This window comes from Juglans regia, chromosome 7 (genome assembly GCF_001411555.2).
Source record: "Juglans regia cultivar Chandler chromosome 7, Walnut 2.0, whole genome shotgun sequence".
NCBI classification, from domain to species: Eukaryota; Viridiplantae; Streptophyta; class Magnoliopsida; order Fagales; family Juglandaceae; genus Juglans; species Juglans regia.
This window is the reverse complement of record NC_049907.1, coordinates 38,918,827-38,941,456: the sequence shown is the minus strand read 5'-3', so window position 1 is coordinate 38,941,456 and position 22,630 is coordinate 38,918,827. Positions and strand designations below refer to the sequence as shown.

The 22,630-nt window shown below is 32.8% G+C and overlaps 1 protein-coding gene across 3 annotated transcripts; it reads left to right on the top strand.

Annotated features, from left to right (window-relative positions):
- The first annotated feature begins 14,063 nt into the window (after positions 1-14,063).
- LOC108991205 (protein NPGR2-like) lies at positions 14,064-19,869 on the top strand. Of its 3 annotated transcripts, none has more exons than XM_018965374.2 (6): positions 14,064-14,379; positions 14,958-15,238; positions 16,413-16,665; positions 17,081-18,297; positions 18,743-18,896; positions 19,340-19,869. In XM_018965374.2, exons 2-6 carry the CDS (start codon positions 14,984-14,986, stop codon positions 19,654-19,656), a joined length of 2,196 nt encoding a protein of 731 aa, XP_018820919.2. In that variant the 5' UTR covers positions 14,064-14,379; positions 14,958-14,983; the 3' UTR covers positions 19,657-19,869. The 3 variants fall into 3 exon arrangements, with proteins under 3 accessions (XP_018820919.2, XP_018820921.2, XP_018820920.2); XM_018965376.2 differs by lacking the exon at positions 14,064-14,379 and adding an exon at positions 14,399-14,593; XM_018965375.2 differs by lacking the exon at positions 14,064-14,379 and adding an exon at positions 14,435-14,493.
- The last annotated feature ends 2,761 nt before the right edge of the window (positions 19,870-22,630 follow it).

Sequence of the window (22,630 nt, the reverse complement as noted above, 5' to 3'; positions counted from 1 at the left end):
TGAAGTAGCGCTATCGGCGTGTTTCTTATACTTTAAAGTGGAAGGTCGTCATCAATTTACCCCGTTTTCTTTATTTATTTACCATCAATGCCATCCGGTCATGCGGAATGACAAAACTGCCCTGTACTTTTTTTTTTTATAAAAAAAACTTGCATTTTGTTTTGTTTTTTTTTTTTTTTTATGGAAATGGTCTCATTTGATTAATGAATCAAAGTTACAACTGTAATTTATCAATACATGAAAAAATTCAGATTATAAACCAAACTACGCATAAGCTCTAGGGCTTCCCCACACATAAATTCATTTGTGACAGACATTGTCTTAACTTCTCAATAAATTCTCTCCTAACAAAGAAAGCGTTATGTAAACACAACTTGAAAGTCCCTCTATCCTTTTAGGGAGGAAAGGTACGGGATACTGATATAGACACTAAATCTAATAGTTTATTTCTATTTTATTAAACACTAAAATAACAAATAAACAAATAAAACACATTAACAACTAATAACTAAACCACAAAACCACAAGCTTCGGTGTGACCCGGACGTCACGCCCACCGCAAGCATCGGCATCTCGAGTCCTGACAGCACGAGCACCCGGCTCACGCACGGACACAACAGCCTCCACTACGAAGGTAGCACGTACTCACGAGCACTGGTCATATGATATCACCAGCTGTGACATCAGCCCCCACTCTCGAATAGCTCTTGTCCCAGATTGCGTCCGATCCAAAGACTCAACACCTCACTCGGGGTCAACAAAAGAACAGAACAACAAACAGCAACAAAATATTGGAGTAGAACAACAAAGAAACAGAAAAATAAAACAAATGAACAGTGCACGATACGTTGGCAGTGGCACGTGCAGGGTACTCATCACTCGAGGAGGAAAACCGAATGTCAATCTTGGAAGCCCTGGAGTCAGGGAGTCCAGAGAAGCCAAGTGTGGCAGTGCCAGAGGGCTCCACAGTGGCGCGTAATGGGCAAGTGTTGACGAGATCCAAAGTTTGTCATGCTCGTGCGGGCTACGCTCCACTCCGATGAATGCCATATTTGGTGGTCTTGAAGATCGGCAGATGGACATCATCCTCGTAGGGCACATATAGGAGGGTGACGGCTGAAAAGATCCAAATGACGATCCTCCCTTATTCAGCCTAAAAAATAAAATTAAAAATTAAAAAAAAAAACACTACACAAAAAATCAAATGGACAGACGAGAAGGGGGATGGGAGGGAGAAAGAGGGGGGAGGAGCCAAAGCTCCCACCCCATTTCGTTTGATCTAAAGTTTTAGAGAATTTAGAGAAAATGAAGAGGATTTTTCTAGAGAAAGAGTCCGAGTGCGGCTTACCGCACCAAAAAAATTAAGAAATAAATAAACTTAACGTTTTTTTCCATTAAGATATTTAAGTTCTTACAGCTTTATAATAATTATTACTTGTGCAAGTTTATTAGAGAGTTTTAAATATGCAGGCGGGCTATAGATAATTTTATTTTATTTTTTAATCTTAGCACATTATTTTATGAGAAATTCTATTTGCAGTTCTCAATTAGAGACTGCATGTGCAAGCCTTTTATAAAATGAGAAAAAATATCATTTTCAGAGAGAGATTTTTGTAATTTAAAAAAAAATTAAAGATAAAATTGTCTAAACTTGCATTGCAGTCTCCAAATAGAGATTGTATCTAGCATTGCTCTTATTTTATTACTAAGCCGCACAACTTATCAAAATGAAAGTCTCAAAGCGATACAAACACGTTTTCAATTGGTTTTGTTCATCTAAGACCATATTTTAAACGTATTTAGTTCAGTCTAGTCTAGGACGTCACAAATCGAAAGTTTCGATCTATCCTTTTTTTTTCAGAATGATTATTCTTAAGGACCAGACCGTTAGCTATCAGTCTGATTAAGTCCATATGAGTTAAAAATATTTTTTTCATCTTTTCTTTTTTTTTTAAGATAAATTAATACAAAAAATTAGTTAAATTACTAAAGTCAAAAGTAAGTGAGTCTTTGATGTGAATTATGTAACTAACTCATTAAAAACATAATTAATTATAATTATATTTATGATGTTAATAGTTACTAACTTAGTACTTTAGTATTCATAATGGTCTATATTAAAACTATAACATTTTATATATAGTTAATGAATATTAAATAATTTAATTATCCATAGATTATTCATGTTTACTTACAACTTAGGTATTTTAAAAAAATTACATAATTACTTTAATTAAGTGTAAATAGTAGAATATGTATTTACATATAATAACATATATTATCATATGTTTTATCATATGATATTTTAGTAAATTGATAGCATATATTATTTTTTACATTTTATATAGTCAATTGTGATAGATTAGATAATGTAATTAACTTATACAATTACTATATAAAATAATATATAATATATTTAAAAAAAAAAATTTATAAGTAATTTAAAAAAATTATATGTAAGTGATTCGATTAGTTTCAGTCCGATCCTATCTCAAAAAAGCAAACCTCAATACCGGACCAAAAATCGAGTTTTAGAGACACCATGGACCGAGACCGAATATGGGTGAATTCGATCCGGTCCGTTCGGTTTTTTCGGTCCGAACCGGAAAAACTTTAACCCTTAATTTTTAACCTTGAAATCCACTGTTTTCTTCAATTTATTTGTTATTTTCAATTTGTTTAGATCAAGTCATTTTGTTATTTTCGCAATGAATTAATCTGGGGAGTCGCCACTGTTTGGGAGTAACCATTTTCCACACCTTACGTGGCATCATCCAAACTACACATCATTCAAACCACACATTTTGAGAGAGAGAGAGAGAGGTGGAGGGCGAGACAAAGAGACCGAGAGAGAGGTGGAGGGCTTGCGTGTGCGAAGGAGAAGGAGAGAGGCTGGCTTGAAGGTGCTTGGAGAGGAGTCGCGGTGGTCAGGGGAGGTGCTCAGTGGGGTTAGAACCGACGCACGGCTGCGATAAGGCTGTCAATGGCCCTGAGCTTGTGTGAAACCCATTTTATAGGTAGTTTGCGTGTGTGATGGAAAGGGAGAGGGACTGGCTTGGAGGTGGCTGGGTCTACTAGAGGTGGTCACTGGTGTGAGGTGGTGGAGGTGCGGTAGCCTGGGTGGCCGCGTACGACGGCGCAAGCGGAGAGAAATGGGTGAAATCACTATTTTGGATCTCATACCGTACCAGCCGGTACGGCCGATATTTTCCGTATTGGCCGCTGGGCCAGTATAGGTACCATATACGTTTCGTACCAGCTCAAATACCAGTCGATATTTCGGCCTTCAATTTTTTTTTTCATTTTTTCAAACTACAAGCTTATTTTTTGACCCTCAATTCATATTAAGCTATTTATAATTTATATATGTATTTATATATAATTTATTCATATATCGACTATCCTGAAACGGTATACGAAACGGTACTAGTATCGAAATATTTTGTTTCAATATATTAATCGGTACGACTTCTGGTACGGTATTCAAAATATTGGGTGAAACTCATTTCGGTTGGATTATCACAGGGGAGAGAGATTGGTGGTGGCTGGCTTGATCGTCGGTGGTGGCTGTGAAGCTGGGCGGCATCAGACTGGATTAAAGGAGAACTAGATGAAAGGAAAGAGAGAGAAAGTGAAGAAATGATTAAAGTCTAGCTTGTTTGGATTCACAAGTCATCTCAGTTCATCTCAACTCATCTCAACTCATCTCACTACTATTCATTACTATTCAGTAACTTTAACTCACAAATTTCACTACTATTCACAACTCATCTCATTACTATTCACAATCCATCTCAACTCATCTCAGCTCATCTCAAGTCATCTTCGAATCCAAACACATAGAGTGTGCATAGCTGCACTGCTCTATAGCACTACTTTTTCACGATTATGTTGTTTAAGGTACGATGGGGGCTTTTTAGTCTCCTCTTGTAAATAGATTACGAAAGCATTGAATGATTCTACATTTTTTTAATGGAAAATGAACCTTTTTCTTTTCTCAAGGGAGTTTTTTCTATAAATTTAGCACATAAATTTTAAAATTTAAATATTATGAATCTGATTTTAAAATTTAAGTATTATGAATCAAATTTTAATATTTAAGAAGTATGGATGGTGTTTTACACACAAATCTGATAATAAAATAATTCTTTATTTTCATTAATTGTACTGACTTTTGTGAATTTAAAACAGTACATGTTTTTCTCTGTCGCTTCTGCAGATATCATAACGGATATTTCCTCCTTTATTTTGAGTCTTTTTTCTGTTTCAACACAGGTATAGGGCCAAATTTTGTTACAGAAGAGAAGAACCCTCTTACACAAGTCTAGTCTAACTGCATGTTCGGAATTGCGATGAAAAATATAGTTTATAGTTTTAGAATTTATAGCTTATAATTTAAATATAAGTTAAATTATTAAAAAAGTATGTATTGTTAGATAATTATATGTTTAAAGTACTTTCAATTATGTTATATTTGTTTAAAAATAAATTAGAAAAATATTTTTTGAGATAAAAATGATAATTTTTAAAAATTTTTAAGATTATGACCATATTTTTATAATAAAAGTTGCATGAATATTTTTATTCATTAACAATCTTTTTAAAATTCGAATTACATTCCGTATTATTCAAAAAAGCATCAAACGTAATAGTCATTATGTAACTCCTGCACACTCACTTTTTTTAAAGTGAGTATGCAGGATTTACATGTTCGATTGTAAATATGATTTATCTTATTATAATGTATTAATGTAATGTAGTGCATGCCAGCCCAAGTCCGATTAAGAATCATTTGCTATGAATGATTGATAATTGGGTTCCCACATCAAACTCACTTTGAAATTAATGACTCTCTCTACCGAAAGTATAGGTGATCACGAATCAAGATATAATTAGCATGGTTGTAGTGCGATTCAAGCAATAAGTTTGTAACCTATCCATTCGTATTACATGCATGAATTCAGAATAATGTTAGACACAGTTTTAATGTATATAAATTCTTCGTATTCTTTTAAAAAAAATGAGTGTATTATAAAATATTAATTTTTTTATGTGCATCCCAAATTTTTTCTATTTTTTTTAAAGAAAATACGTTAAACTTATACACCTAAGATTGTATAAATCGTTTTCCTAACTTTTATGCCTTGATCTGAGCAACATATGAATTTTAGAAATAACAAAGACACACTACCTAATATTTTATAATAATTTCTTGAAACATCGTTAAGCCTACCTCTTAAGTAATAAATTAGGCTTCTTCATGCATGGCTAGCACCACTATCCGTTGAAAGTAATGCATTGTTTTCTTGGGAGGATTTCATTGAAATTTGAAAAGATCAGTAGGGAGCCAAACGCGATGATCAAGGTTTAATTATAAAAGATTAATATTCAGTTTCAATATGCATTAACGTTAACGTTTCTTTTTAAGGTACATACTTCCAGCGGATTCCCTTTAATTATGTCAAGAAAAAGCACAAAAATAGCCTGCATGCAGATTGAATTAAGGAAAATTTTAAATAAATTTTATAAAACTCACTATATCATCTCAATTTATTATTATTTATAAAAAAAATTTAATTCACCTCAACAGCTAAACAGTTAGTGGTTTTGAATTGAGCTTATAATTAGAATTGGTATGATCTGCTTGATTGGATTGATTGATTAATTGAGGTCAAAAAATTGGACAACTTTTGCACGTGGACCCACTAACACTACACTAGAGTGGAAATTGATGGCACCAAAGCGAGGGAGGGTAAAAGACGGTTGTTTTATTTTCCTGAAAGCAGGTCAGGCTGATACCCATTACCCGGACTGGCAGGAATTTCGGCTGGTGGGGTTAGAAAAACATGGCAGGATTTGACTACTTCCTTGTCCACTCGACCAAAGTAGGTCGACCGAAGATGCTTTATGCTGTTCATATTTGAAAAATTATTGGGTAATTTGGCATAACAATCGCATAATATAAAATTATAAATGAAAGAAGATGAAAAAATTATATAAATGATCCAATATTATTATACAATCACAACATTTCATGTCACTAAGATTGTTTATATAAATACTAATTATTAATGACATAATACTTGTAATAAGATGCGAACATTACGTGCTCATATTCCGAAATTATTTAATAATTACTTACTATATACTAAAACAAATATCTATTATTTTGAGATTTCCATAGTCTTGCTATCTATCTTATTGGAAGTTTAAAAGGTTGGGACTTCAATTATGAAAGAGCAATGGCATAATAATATTAATGGAAGTTTTAGAAAGTTAGGCCAGCCTCCTTATGAACATCTTCCGGATTAAAGGGATTGCTTTTTAATTATTATTATTATTTGTTGGGCCCATTTGTTAATGCCTAAGAAGGAACAGGCCAGGCTTGTCTGTAATGGGCTTGAGAGGTACAACACATGCCTAGAAGGTGATGGTGAGGGGAATCGGTGATGCAAACCGCAGGTAGCCTAGCTGTTCAACCAATGGAAAAGAAGCAGATCCAAATTTCAGTACTTTGACTTGACTCGCAAGTTCACTTGGAAAAGTGAATTCTCAATAGATTAACCGAAGTTAAAATATATTTTTTTAATGAATGTGAGAAGAATTTAGTTTTTATTATTTCATTTATACAAGTTTTTATATCGAGATAATTATTTTTTTATTATATATTAATAAAATAATAGAAAATGAATTTGAATTTGGCTATTCACATCAAATTCTCACATTAAATTATATATATATTCATTATATAGTAATGAGTAATTAATAATTAAAAAATATTTAATTTTTTAATGATTAATTTATTTAATTTTATCATATTTTATCATATTTTTAACTATTATATGTTAATTAGTAAACATACTCTAATTAAATTATGGATGAAAAAATTATATTTTTTCAATTATCATTTAATTCTAATTGTCATTCCAAAAAATAAAAAAAAAATAATTAAATAACAAAATAGCTAGATTTATAAAGCCCCAAAAAGAAAAAAAGGAAAAAGTCCTAAGGTCTTGATCTCTTCAATTCGAGAGCTCCAAATGATGGGCGATTTCAATCTCACTCTCATAATCATTGCTATAGTCGTGTGCATCCCCGTCTTCATTTTCAATATCTACATTCTTGTCAACTAGGCATATTTTTCCAAATTCGTTGGCGTTTTGGATAAATATTGGGCTTCAAATGCTCATATTATATAATATAATTTTTCAAAGAAATCTCTTTAATTATTTTTTTGTCTTTTTGGGTGCAATGTTGGTATATGCGTGCAAGAGTGTTGATAAAGAGAAATAAATGATAAAATATACATTAAATGTATCTATACTAATTAGTAAATTTGAAAATGATTTTAATGTTCATTGTAACTAAAATTTAAAATATTAAATTTTAACTAATTTATTATAATGATATTTTGACATCTAATAACTAAATATGTGATTGATTCCATTGAGGATGCTAGGATCGACGTACGGACGTAGGAAGGGCAAAAAATTAAATGTAGCCGTAAACGGCAATTGCAGCAAAAGCGTGGTGATAATAGTAGTGGGGGTGTACATTTATGCATTAATTGGGGCGATCGGCGGCGATCAAGTTAGTCGCTGTTAGCCATTTAATGCCAAGGCAAACGGGTACAATTTAAACAGTACCTATTTAAGGTCCTGTTTGAATTTGAATTAAACTGAACTGATATCAATTAAATTCAGTCAAATTTTAAGCTGAATCTAATATTTAAATATTTAACTCTCAAATTATTAAATTCATCTCAATTCAAAATATTTTTACATATGGGTCGAATAACCTTTTTCAATTCAACACCTCTTTATACGCGAGATCTACAATCTATTATAAGTTCTCTTAAATACATATAAACTCATCTTAATATTTAAACACATTTAAACTCATCTTAAGTAGGCTCCATAAAACTCACTCAACCATCTCAATTCACTATTATTCATAAAAAACTCAATCCATCTCAACTCAACTCAACAACCAAACAAGAAACAATACTAAATTTTGATTGAGAAAGTGTACCTATCACTTTTTTTTCTTTTCTTTTTTTAAGCTATTCTTGTGTTTTTAATATATAAATACTGTAAAGAAAAATACTACTTAACCCCTCAATATTACCGTTTAAAATTATCGTTTGAAATTTTTTTTTAATGGTTAATGAAGTGACTATTAATGAGGTTGTATATTTTTTAATTTTTGTTAAAAAAATATTTAAAAGGAAATGAAAAAAAAAACAACAAAAAATTTGCACTAAAAATAGATCGAATAAAGTAAATGGTACAATTTTTGGTCAAAATTCTTGATTCACAAAGCATTTTCTTGAAATTAATATGGACAATGCTAGGGGGCCATAATGGTGCCCTGCGTTGTAAGATAAATGCAAATGCATTTTTTAAAAAATTTTCTACAATTATTTTTAAATATTTTTAAATATTATTAAAAAATAAAAATAAAATACTAATTTATTAATAATCACTTCTTTAACTATTAAGTAAAAAAAAAAAACAATCGGTCGATTTGATTCGTAAGCTTCATTGGTCTAAGTAGTATTTTCCAGTTACCATCGGAACATGTGCCCATAAAAGCTTTGGTCAACAATGAGTAGAGATGAGTAGAAGTTTAAAAATTTGAATCCGAATATAACTTTGCTTCGGCTCCACTCTGACTCCAACAAAATAGAATTAGAGTCGGAGTCAAATTTTTTTTTTTTTTCCAGTCGGAGTCGGATGTGTCTCTGGACCAACTCAACTTCGATTCAATCCGAATTCGACTTTATGCTACGAATCCGACTTTGCCCTCCAAATTTGACTCTGATGTTGTACATATGTTATAAAAAATTTGTATTTATTTATATATTTATAATATATAGTAGTATATTTATATAGCTATATAACTATAACCTATAGAGTTAAACTCAATAATATACTATTATGAGCTAATTATTATAAAATTATATACTTATAATATAAATATAAATAAACTAATAATTGTTTAGTGTATATATATAAATATCGTAGTATTACAAACATACATAATCAAGTATAGAAATAAGCTAGACACTAATATTGAAATAAGCTTAGTATAATAAATTAATAATACATAATACTAATTTACTAAAGTATAATAATATGTAATTATACACTAGAAATAAGTCTAGTGTAGAAATAGGTTAGAGAAATGCTAGGGATCCGATTTGGGCTCCCATTTACTTTTTTCCATCTGATGTGGGAAGGTCAACTAACCTTTCCATTTATTATTTTTTTCTCTCTTCCCATTTCTTCCATGCCCCGTGCAATCTCTCCATTTCCCTCACTCAACTCTCCCTCACTTTGTCTCTCCCGCATCTCCCCCTGCCCAATGAAACCGCATTCCATTCTCCATCTCCATTTCCCCTCCCTCCCTCACGTCTCCGTCTTCGTCTCCATTTCCGTCTCCATCTCTATCTCCCGCGTCTCTATCTCCTACCTAGTTTGGCCAAAAACATCTTTCCTCCCCTGCCTAGTTCGGCCGAAAACTTCTTTCCTCCACCGCGTCTCCCTTGCCCAATGAAACGCCGATCGCTGCCCAATTCTCTCTAAGGTAAATTTATAATTATTTTTTTAGTTTTATTTTGTGGCTTTCGTTGTTTTGTATTTTTTTTTTTTTACTCGATTTTGAGTTTTGTATAGCATGGTTGAGACTTGAGACTCATTGTTGGGTTAGATTTCGACTGGGAAGGAGCGAGGTGATTTGGGATGGGTGGACTTTCAATTAAGGCAAGAAGAGTGAGAGTCATTGTAGTGATTTTTCTGAGTAAATAAATAGTGAATGATTTAGTTTTAAATCTTAGTTTTTAGAAAAGCTAAAACTTGAAAGTCCATAATTTTTTTTTAAAAAAAAAAAATAGGCTAAATATGAAGTTAAGAAAAAAGTCTAAAAAAATCTTAATTCGACTTCGCTCTAATAAGTCAGAGTTAAAATTAGATCGAAACCTACACAAATCAATCAGAGTTGGAATTCAAATTTAAACTACGATAAAGTCGAAGTCGGATTCATGGGTTATGAATCCACCATTTTAGGTTAGATTTAGATAGTAAGTTGATATGAGATGAGTCGAAATGAAAGTTAAAAGTTAAATAAAATATTATTAGAATATTATTTTTTAATATTATTATTGTTTTGAGATTTAAAAAGTTGAATTATTTATTTTATTTTATGTAAAAATTTATAAAAATTATAATAATAATATGAAATATGATAGAAGGAGAGTCTTTCTCAATAGAGAAATAATACTTACAGTCATGAGTATGTAAGCGTCGTACAGTCGTTTTGAAAAAAAGTGAATACATATAAGACCCACATGAAAAGAAATTAATTTTTTAATAATAGATTCTATTCTTTTTTAAAACTATTACACAATATTTATATATTTCACGATTATATATAATATTACTCTTCTCAATATAACCTTAACCTTAGTGCAGAAACACGCACCCCATGCTTCAGTAATCAGTTGGCGAAAAGGACAGTTACAACGTGCTACCAAGACATAATGATAAGTGATAATTTCATTTCCTTTTAATAAGAATGTCAAGCCACGCGCTAGTGGAGGAAGACTTCCTAGGAATGATGGACATAGGCCGAAAGTAAAGGATTTTTAGTGCAGAATCCTCCATAATCACGAGTGTCCTGGTACTTCGATCAAATTATACCCAAAAAAAAAAAAAACCCTATAATTCTTCCCCATAATGCTTAGGTTGCGTTTAGATATTGAAGTGAGTTGAGTTGAGATGATAAAATATTGTTAGAATATTATTTTTTAATATTATTATTATTTTAAAATTTAAAAAAATTAAATTATTTATTATATTTTATATTGAGATTTGAAAAAATTATAATGATAAGTTAAGATGAGTTGATAGATGTTTGTCATCCAAACGAAGCCTAATAGTTAGTAGCCAAAGTACAAATCCGTAGATTTTTAAAGGATGCTGCAAGCCCGCAATATGTATATATAATTGTATGAAAATGATTGTACGACTCTAAATATGTCTATTAAACGTGTTCATTAATATATTTTTATTTTTATTTATTTTTAATGATTAAGAAAATGATTATTAGAAATTTATATTTATATTTTATTTTTTTCTTAATGATTAAGGCTTGATTTGTTTTTACAAATATTCTCATCTCATTTTATCTAATCATTATAATTTTTTCAAACTCTCAAATATAATACAAAAAATAATTCAACTTTTCAAATTTTAAAATAAAATTATATTAAAAAATTTTATTGTAACAATATTTTATTTAACTTTTAAGTTATCTTATCTATATAATCAAACGAGTCATAAGAATGTTAAAAAATAAAAAATAAAATTTATTTGTACTAGTGTACACATTTAGACCCTATTTGAATAATGAGATAAAATAATATGATTTTAGATTTTAACTTATCTTATCTGTATAATCAAACGAGTAATGTTTAAAAAAAAAAGAAAAATATTCATTTGTATTAATATGCACGTTTAGGTCCGTTTGGATAGTGATATAATATGATATTATTTTAGATAAAAGTTAAAAGTTAAATAAAATATTATAATAATATTATTATTTTAAAATATAAAAAAATAAAATTATTTATTATATTTTGTATAAAAATTTTAAAAAATTATAATCCTAAAATAAAATGAAACGAAACTGTTTCTTAACCATTAACCTTAACTTGCACCCTAACACTATCTATAAATGCACAAGGGTTGGGTGGTCGAAAAAAGGACAAAAAACCATAATGCCTGCAACATGCCATGCTCAATGCCTGTCAGATGTGGGGAAACCAATTACTACTACTACAAATTAAGCGGAGCCACAAAGGTTCCCAATGTTGGCTCCTCTCCCGAACGCCTCCTTTGTAAACTCATTTAAGTCTTGTTTTTATATATAAAATGAAATGAGAAGAAATAAATTAATATTAAAATTAAAAAATTAAAAAAATATTATTTTTATTTTACGATTTAAAAAAATTAAATTTTTATTTTATTTTATATAAAATTTTTTAAAAATTATAATAATTATATAAGATAAAATAATTATATAAAATGAGATAAGATGTATTCTGAAAACAAACTAAACTTCGCAAGATATTTGTTGCCCAAGATAAAGCATTCATGAGCATGTGAGGATTTCTTCCTTTTGAAGTTTTATTTTTTGCCAACTTCTATTCAAACCCACGACTTTAAGGGATCAACAGTACCTATAATTATTTTTTTTCCCCAAATTCTAAATTTATTTTGAAGAGATATAAATATAATGTGTAGATTTTACAAACTTGAATGCTCGTGTACGATCTTGTATAAGCGCATCAATTTTGTGTTCCGAAAGGAACAATCTTGGATTTGGTTCATTTTTATAGACTAAGCTTTTTTTTCATAACTTTTTTTTTTTTATAACATTTTTATAGGTAAATTGTTTGATAAGTGAAGTAGTCTCATATTACTTCACTACCATTCACTATTATTCATAAATAATTCACTATTATTAATAAACTATTCATTAAATTTTTACTACTATTTACAGATCATCTGAAATTATCACAACAACGTACTCGTTTGTTTTCACAACTCTTTTTGACTTATCTCATCTCATCATTATAATTTTTTAAAATTTTCATATAAAATATAATAAACAATTCAATTTTTTTAAATTTTAAAATAAATATAATATTAAAAAAATATATTCTAATAATATTTTATTTAACTTTTAATTTTAATATTAATTCATCTCATTTCATCTCATCTAACAAAGCATAAATATTCGTCGGTTGGGAATTAGGATCTGTTCAGGGGCATAACTAGGATTTGGTGCTTGGGGGGTTGATTAGTAAAATGTGTCGTATGTAAGGGTGAACAATAACCGACATTTAAGGTAACAAAGTGTATCATCGACATTTAACATTAACCATATAAAGTTATTATATAGGGACAAACTAAATTATTAAAGACATTCATATAAACCTTTCACTTGAGCTCGATCGAACTCAAGTGAAATATAAAAATTAAGATAGAAATAGTCATGTTAAATTTTTTGAAACAAATGATAAAAATTAAGTAAATAAAGATAAAATTTTTTGTTGAATCTAAAATTGAATATTGTAAAGTCTCTATAATATAGATAGAAATAGCTATGTGAGATTTGTTGCATTCACTCCTAATTGTTAACTGGAAGGTAGTTATATATATAATATATGTACTTATTAACAAAACTAATCCAAATAAGCTAACTAATGGAAGAATTAAAAGGAAAAGTGAAGTTGTAAATTTACCAAATAGCTTTTAAAAAGAGACTAAGATGTTTTATTGCCACTTATGACATGTAAAAAAAGAAATGAGATGTGATCAGATTTTATTAATAATAAAAAATATGTGTAATTATGAAAAAATTATTAAAAACCTAAAAGAAATCTAGACAACTAAATACTAAATAAGATTTTTGAAAATATTTTGAGGGATAAATTATCTTTATATTAAAACTGGATCTGTTCTTTTTCTTGTTCTGATCGATAAAATCTTTTCAAAAAATGGTTTTTTTTCTTTTTTTAAAATAAAACCATAGGATTAGTTTATTTTGACTCAGTCCTTGGTTTACCCAAAATGCGTAGTTACAGCCTTACGGAGGGAGAGAACCTTGGAGGGGTCGGCAGTTGACCACTTTGGGAGGGGACTGATTTCAAACTGACCCACGGACATTCCTTTCCACTTAGATGACAATTATATAACAGAAAATTATTTGATATTAAAAGATTCTTTAAATTATATTAATAAGGTATAAAAACTCTTTCAACACTCGTTATTTTTACAGTTTATCTTAATTTATTTTATTTAATTATTATAATTTTTTTAAATTTTTACATAAAATAAAATAAATAATTTAATTTTTTAAATCTTAAAATAAAAATAATATTAAAAATTATATTTTAAAATTATATTTTTTTAATTTTAATCTATCTCATCTAAACCAACCTCAATTTAGATTTCGTACAGATATTATAAACAAATAAACAAATCTTCCTTCTGTTCACCGTTCACACTCGAGCCGACTATTCACACCTACGAAAGTAGAACCAAAGAGGTAGATTACAATTTAATGCACGAACTCTGACTTCCTAACACAGTTTGAAGTTTGAACTTTTGAACAACAATAGCATAAAGGAAAAAATAGCAGTAAGATCCAATAGAAACAGAGAATGCATTAAAAGAGAGAAAAAAGGTGGTGCAGCTTTGGATTCTTGTTTAGCAAGGGAAAATCAAGCGACCTTTTCTTGTAGGAATTGGAGAGATGCACGGTGGTGGTGATGTCTTGTGGGCTCGGTCAATGCTTTTTGTCAATCAAAAGGTACTTTCTTTAGAAGGTGTTTTGATCTCATTTCTTCCTTCTGCTATGATGCTGTAATGGGTTTCCTTTTCTTCAACTTTGGCTTCCAAAATCGTACTGCTTAGCTACATCATGGTCTGGCCTCTATTTATTCCATCTGGGTTGTCGTTAGAATCTTCTGGGTTTTGAACTATCTTGTTTTATTCATCTATGATGGGCTATTAAAGTGCTTAAGGTTTGTTGTTGGCTGATTGTAATTGTTTTGCAGAAATTTTGGTCGGTTTTTCATCTCATGAGATAATTTTGAGTTTCGAATTCTCGGCATTAGGACTTCAGAATTGGAATGTGTTTATAGCATAATAAAATTGAAAAAAAAAAAAACTTCTTTGAAATATAAAGTTTGAGATAACAGAGTTATTTTCGTCTTTTAGTTCTTAAATGCTGGGAATCTAATACTCTGCGAATTCACTGGCTGAGAACTTGCATTTGGCTCAAGATCTAAGAATTTAAGAGCACTTGTATAATATAGGGGTCGTCTTGTCTTTGTTTTTAGAGGGGTAATGATTGTTTTTAGTTTCTGTGGTTGGTGCTACTCACAGAAAATTCTCAAGTGCATTGATCCGGTATGAGAACTAAGTATTGGATGAATAAGCTAAGATTCAGCATTCGAGTAAGGTTGCGGAAGATGATGAAGTGTATTTGTTCTGGGGAGCAATTAAAGGTCGATGAAATGGTTCATTCGTCGGACTCACTGGCAACCCGGGACTATTCAGCTAGTGGCTATTCATCCCGAGCTGGTGAGATAGAAACGAGGGTGGACAATAGTAACATTGAAGAAGCAGAGTCGTCTCTTCGTGAGAGTGGTTATCTGAACTATGAGGTCAGTTGCCTCGCATTTGTGCTGATCTTTTGCCTCTGTCGTTGGTTTTTTTCTTCTTGTTTTTCTTGTATCTAAGATGACATTTACTCATTTTACCGGTCCCTTTGTGTAGCAAGGACATACCTTTTGTATATCTTGTTACATAGATGCAAAGGTGAATGTCATAAAATATGTTCAAAGGCGGAGATGATTGATTGATGCAAAAATTTGTGTCAAACTAAGGGCCCATTTGGTCATCTTGCAAAATTTAATGGCTCCATAGCATTTTGTATAGTTTTTAATCACCAAGACCAACATTGAAAATGGATAGATATAAAAACAACATCATAAAGAAGTTGAGATGAGGGTATTTCATGAAATTTATATAAATGACTTGTTCCACCCGCTAATTCTTGTGTCATCAACACATTTGTTCCATGACATTCTCTCTTTTTTGGTCAATTCAAATTCTTGGAACTATTACTTTTTTCCATGATCTCCTTGCTTATTTTAGCGTAACACCCTCAAGTTTCACACTGGTTACATTACTAAGGATTTAGTTATTTTGGGTATTTTGGTTTCTTGAACCGGGACTTAGCCTCGTTTGGTTACGTAATTCAGATGAGATGAAATGAGATATTTTGTTGAAAGTTGAATAAAATATTGTTATAATATTATTTTTTAATATTATTTTTGTTTTGAGATTTGAAAAACTTGAATTATTTATTATATTTTGTGTGGGAGTTTGAGAAAGTTGTAATGATTATATGAGATGCGATAGTTTGGTTTTGTGTAACCAAACTAGCCCTAAAAGTGGAATGGTGTTGCCATGCGTAATTTCTTTCATTATTATTTTTGGATAGGTAATTTCTTTCATTATTATTGATCATGTAACGACATGCTAGTTTTGAACAAATTGTTCAAATTTTTCGTTCATACTTGATGTGGACATGAAAATATTTGACTATGATTGTTTAGGGAATTGATTAAGGTTTATTGTCTTTATTCATGGGATCTACAAATGTTTATAAGTTTTTCTTTAAGACTCATTTTATTAGGGGCGTCTTAAGATTTCAGCAAACTCCTCGTGTCTGTAGTTTTTGCCTAGTTATGGTGATGGCTCGGTGTTATTGTGTTATGCTGCAATCTGGGATTTCCCCGAATGATAGCTGAGAGAATGCTTAAATCTTCTCAGGAAGCGAGAGCTTTATTAGGAAGGCTCGAGTATCAAAAAGGTAACACAGAAGGTGCTCTTCATGTATTTGAAGGAATAGACATTTCTGCTGTGACCCCCAAGATGAAAGTTTCCATATCTAGAAGATGCGAACACAATAGACGCCGTTCACAGAGCGATGCTGCCCCACCAATGTCTATGCATGCTGTTAGTTTACTTCTTGAAGCTGTTTTCCTCAAAGCAAAATCGTTGCAGAGTCTTGGGAGGTTTGGAGGTATTCCGTCCATCTAAAATTTGACTTCTCATTCTTATTTAACTTCTACCTGCTCGTATTATGTCGGATATCTTTCATGTTGTCTGGTATGTTTTGGAGTAATGAGCTTGCGAACTTGTTATGAACCAAGCAACATGCTTATTCTTGATCCCATGGTCGGTTTTCTTGACAAATTAGGAATTTGTGCATCAGTCTTTGTAATAAATCAACTAGCATTAATTAATCGGTTCTGGTGACCTAAATAACAAGAACAATCATTATGCTTGTGTTGGCTCTCTCTCTCTCTCTCTCCTACGTGCAGACTACCGCATGGTATATATTATGAAAGTGTAAGGTTTCGGGGATGGTATAATTACATGGTGTAATTGTAATTATAGAAGCACTGTTAAACTTCCTTTCTGACACATTTTTGCAGAAGCTGCTCAATCTTGCAAAGTTATTTTGGACACTGTTGAATCTGCATTACCAGAAGGCTTGCCTGAAAACTTTGCATCAGATTGTAAGTTACAAGACACGCTAACAAAGGCTGTTGAATTGCTTCCGGAGTTATGGAAGCTTGCTGGGGCTCTCCAAGAAGCTATTTTATCGTACCGGCGGGCCCTCCTTTATCATTGGAATCTTGACATGGAAACCTCTGCAAAGATACAAAAGGAATTTGCCATCTTTCTTCTTTATAGTGGTTGTGATGCAAACCCTCCCAATCTTCGTTCTCAGATGGAAAGCTCCTTTGTGCCAAGAAATAACTTAGAAGAGGCTATTCTTCTGTTACTGATTCTGCTAAGAAAATTTGTTCTTAAAAGGATTGGATGGGACCCATCAATCATTGATCACCTTTCTTTTGCCCTCTCTGTTTCGGGGGGATTTAGGGCCCTAGCCCATCAGGCTGAAGAATTGTTTCCTAGAATTATGGATAGAAAAGAACAATATTGCACTCTAGCTCTCTGCTACTATGCAGAAGGTGAGGATATGGTTGCTTTGAATCTTCTGAGGAATCTTTTGCATAATCGAGAGAACCATGATTGCATATTGGAACTATTACTGGCTTCAAAACTTTGTGGAGAGAATTTGGTTTGCATTGAGGAAGGGATCGATTATGCTTACAAAGCATTTTCAGAATTGCATGGAAAATGCAGCCAGGTGGCAAGTGTTGCAAACTGCTTACTGGGTGTTTTACTGTCTGCTAAATCCAGAGTGGTCGCTTTGGATTCTGAGAGAATTTCCAAGCAGTCTGATGCACTCGAGGCACTAGAAACTGCTGAGAGAACGATGAGAGAAAGAGATCCATACATTGTTTATCATCTTTGCCTAGAACATGCTGAGCAAAGGAAGTTGGATGTTGCACTTTATCATGCAAAGCAGCTGTTGGAGCTTGAGGCTGGGTCTAGTGTTGAAGGGTATGTCCTTTTGGCACGAATATTGTCAGCTCAAAAACGTTTCATTGATGCAGAGACTGTTATTAATGCTGCTTTGGATCAGACTGGGAGGTGGGACCAAGGAGAACTATTGCGAACTAGAGCTAAACTTCAGATTGCGCAGGGTCGGTTAAAGAATGCTATAGAGACATATACTCATCTTCTTGCTCTTCTTCAAGTTCGCACTAAAAGCTTAGGTGTTGGGAAGAATCTCCTAAAGGTATGTTGCTTTATGGGCAAACGTGTTAGGATTGTTCTTGTGACCCTTATCATTAGGAGTCAAAATAGAGAGTAAGGGAAAACTACTTCGATAATTTTTCAAATGTGTCTAGCTGGAATCTCTTTTCACATATTAAGCAAGATTGCATGATTTCATTTTATAACTGATTACTATTCCATAGGTGGAATGACGGTAAAATTTAAAGCATTTATAGAATGTCTATTTAAAGCATACTATTTTTGTAAGTGTTGTCATCATCATCAACATAATATACTATTTTCCCCTGAAAAATTTTGTAATTTTGTTTACGTATTCTAAACACACTAGGAATACGTACTGGTGATTGGTGAAGCTTAAAAGATTTCTTGGTAACAGGACTGGAGCTTGCATAAATAATATTCACAGAATACTGTTTCGCCAATTTACTTACATTTTTCTCTTATAGAATAGGAGAAACCGTCACCGAAGTTTGGAAATGGAAATATGGCATGATTTAGCTAATGTATACACAAGATTATCGCAGTGGCGGGATGCTGAGGGTTGCCTTTCAAAATCTCGGGCTATCAATCCTTATTCTGCTTCTAGATGGCATTCTACAGGTATACTCTGCTTCAAAAATTGCTTTAATGGCCTTGGAGACTTGGAACTCTAGTTTTTGAATATTTATGGCAACTAATATCAGCTTTAGGAATAAACTTTTAATACACACTAGATTTATCCTAGCGCCCTCTTCCAGATGTCAATTAGAATAGGAGTGTCTTGACTCGAACTGGAATGCTCACTTATGTACTGGAAGTAATTCTACTCAAAGTGGAAAAAAGAAACTTTGAGCTGCTAAAGTGGTCTGGGGGCCATTCTGACTTCCAGAAAACTCGTAGTGATTTCTTTCTTCATAATGGAACCACAAACTGCAGTTGATTGAAATAATATTGAAATGTGTTTTGATCTAAATATCTTAAAAACGTTTGCTTTAACATTTAACTGAGTCTTAAGGAGTTTCTTGTTCTGATCTAAAGGAACTTAAAACTTGGTGAACTGTTAGGTTTACTCTATGAAGCCAAAGGTCTCCACCAAGAAGCGCTGAAATCATTTCGGAAGGCCTTAGATGTTGAACCTACCCATGCTCCAAGCTTGATATCTGCTGCCTGTGTCCTCCGAGATCTTGGTGGCCAATCATTGCCAGTTGTGAGAAGCCTTCTCACTGATGCACTTCGACTTGACAGAACAAACCCTTTGGCTTGGTACAATCTTGGGCTGCTCTACAAAGCTGACGTCGGGGCAACAGAACTAGAAGCTGCTGAATGCTTTGAGGCTGCAGCTCTTCTTGAAGAATCTGCACCTGTTGAACCTTTCAGATGATCAGCTTTGCACGCACACTTTGTTTAAGGTTTTAGATTAAAATAGCTTTGTCTATGTGCACTCTTCTTGGACGAAAATGTAATTTGATTATAAGCACCCCAAGTTGGATGGAGAGGGATTGAGAGGAGGAGAATATGGTAGATTAAAATAGCCTTGTCTATGTGCACTCTTCTTTAGAAATTAGAAGTAAAACCTTTCCTCCGATTAAACTCAGTAATCCACTTATCTATTCTCATTTCATTTACATATAGTTACTATGTTTCAACTCTTCAACCAGCACTCTTTGCTATTATGTATCCCAATTCCCAATTCAATTGGAGGCACTTCCCTCCCTCCTACCTCGCAGGGCTCACGATCTCTGTTTTCACTGATCATTCGATCTTCTGGTATCTATTGCCATCGCTCCATTTCAATTCATGTATACATTAATATGGGCTCCATCATGTGACGCCGCATTTTCACCGTCCCAATGCCTGCATGCACCCCAACCCACCCCTTGTTAATTTCCCGGCCCATGCAATTGCCGACCATCATGATTTTCCCGCTACCATAACTTATTACTATGGTAAGTACACCCCTACCTACTACTGCATGCATGCACTTCTTCTCTGGAGGGGAGGAGATAGATCACAAGACATGAGTGGTTTTCATAACTTTCTGAATCGTTGCATCAACTGTATTAACGACGAGCATTTTTTTTTTTCCTGTTATCTGATCCATTAAAATTCTCGATCGATCGGGACCAGACCATTAATTTGGGTTGTACTGTATCCTTATTTTCACTCTTTTAGTTTTTACAGCAGTATGGTTGGTGCATTAATTGTTGAGAAAAAATATTTATAACCGTAAATTATGTAATCTGTAAGTTAAGATAACAATTGGAAAGAATAACCAGAGAATCAAGGAGTACAACGCATGGAGAAGATGAATATTTCACACTCAGATTTAATGAGAAGACGTTGATACAATGTAGTGGGAAGGGCCTGCTATATACTGCCATCTCTAACAAACTAATAGATTTCTCTTACTAAATATAGCTGCCAGATAATAAAATGAATAATACAAAAAGAATAAAACAATGAGTAATGCAGATAAAGACAAAATAAAGAGATCATCCTTTTTCATCATGCCGTGTTACATGTGGAAGTGGTGCTGTGCGACTTGTAGTTGCAGCAGGTGGTATACGACTTGTAGCTTGTAAATTGCCTGCATCTTTATTCTGTAATAGCCCCCCGCAAGATGGAGAATAGAGGTTAACTATTCCCATCTTGGATAAATGAGAGTAGAGAAGGTAAGAGGGCAAAGCTTTTGTAAATATGTCGGCTAGTTGTGACTGAGAGGCAACATGGGTTGTGGTAATGTTGCCCTCTTGGATTTTGTCTCGGATCAAGTGACAATCAAGCTCAATATGCTTGGTGCGCTCGTGAAAAATAGGATTAGCAGCGATGTGGAGGGCTGCTTGATTGTCACAGTAGAGAAAGGCAGCTTGAGGATGTGAGATTTGTAGATCATTAAGGAGATATCGTAGTCATGTGAGCTCTGAACAGGTGGCTGCCATTGACCGATACTCAGCTTCAACTGAGGAACGAGATACCACGGATTGCTTCTTAGATTTCCAAGAGACAAGTGAGTGGCCAAGGAAAATACAGTAGTCAGTAACAGATCGACGGGTATCGGGACAAGATGCCCAATCAGAATCACAATAAGCCTTTAGTTGCAATTGTGATGTGGAGGAAAGGAGGAGGCCTTGTCCAGGGGTAGATTTGATATACCTGAGAACTTTATGGGTAGTGGCTAAGTGTGTGTCAGTAGGTCGATCCATAAATTGGCTTAAAAGTTGGACAACATAGCAAATGTCAGGTCTTGTAAGAGTAAGGTATAACAAACGACCAATGAGTCGACGATAAATACTAGGATCTGAAAGAAGTGTACCAGAATCCTTGCTGATTTTGAAATTCTGCTCTAAAGGCAATTTAATAGGCTTGTTGCCAAGGGTACCCGAATCAGCTAAAATGTCCAAAGCATACTTTCGTTGGCATAAATGAATACCTTGGGAAGATCTAGCAACTTCCAAGCCAAGAAAGTAGTGTAAAGAACCAAGATCTTTAATCTTGAACTTGTGGTTCAGAAAAGATTTAAGAGAATCAATGGAAACTTGAGAGTTACTAGCTACGATGATATCATCTATATAGACTAGTAAAGCAAGAAAAGAATCTCCATCAAGTTTGGTGAAAAGACTATAGTCGACTTTTGATTGTTCAAAACCAAATTCAATGAGAGATGTAGAGAATTTAGAGTACCATTGTCTAGAGGCTTGCTTAAGGGCATAGATACTCTTGAGTAGCTTGCAAACTTGGTGAGGACCTCCTTTTGTATAACCAGGTGGTTTGTGCATGTAAATTTCTTCAGATAAAGCCCCATGTAGGAAAGCGTTGTTGACGTCAAATTGGTGAAGAAGCCAGCCATATACTGCTGCCAGGGAGAGTAAAACCTGAACTGTTACAAATTTTGCAACTGGAGAAAATGTCTCTGTGTTGTTAATCCCTTCCTGTTGTGTAAAACTCTTTGCTACAACCCTGGCTTTTAACCTCTCAATGGTGCCATCAAAATTATATTTGATTTTGTACATATATTTACAAGCAACAACTTCTTTACCAAGAGGAAGGTCAGTGATAAGCCAAGTTTTGTTCTGTTCTAAAGCTTGTAATTCAGTATCCATTGCCTGACACCAACCAGGGTCTTTTACTGCTTGTTTGTAAGTTAAGTTAAGATAATAACTCTGATACCATGTAAGTTAAGATAAAAACTGGGAAGAATAACCTGAGAATCAAGGAGTACAACGCATGAAGAAGATGAATATTTCACACTCAGATTTATTGAGAAGACGTTGGTACAATGTAGTGGGAAGGGCCTGCTATATACTGCCATCTCTAACAAACTAACAGATTTCTCTTACTAAATATAGCTGCCAGAT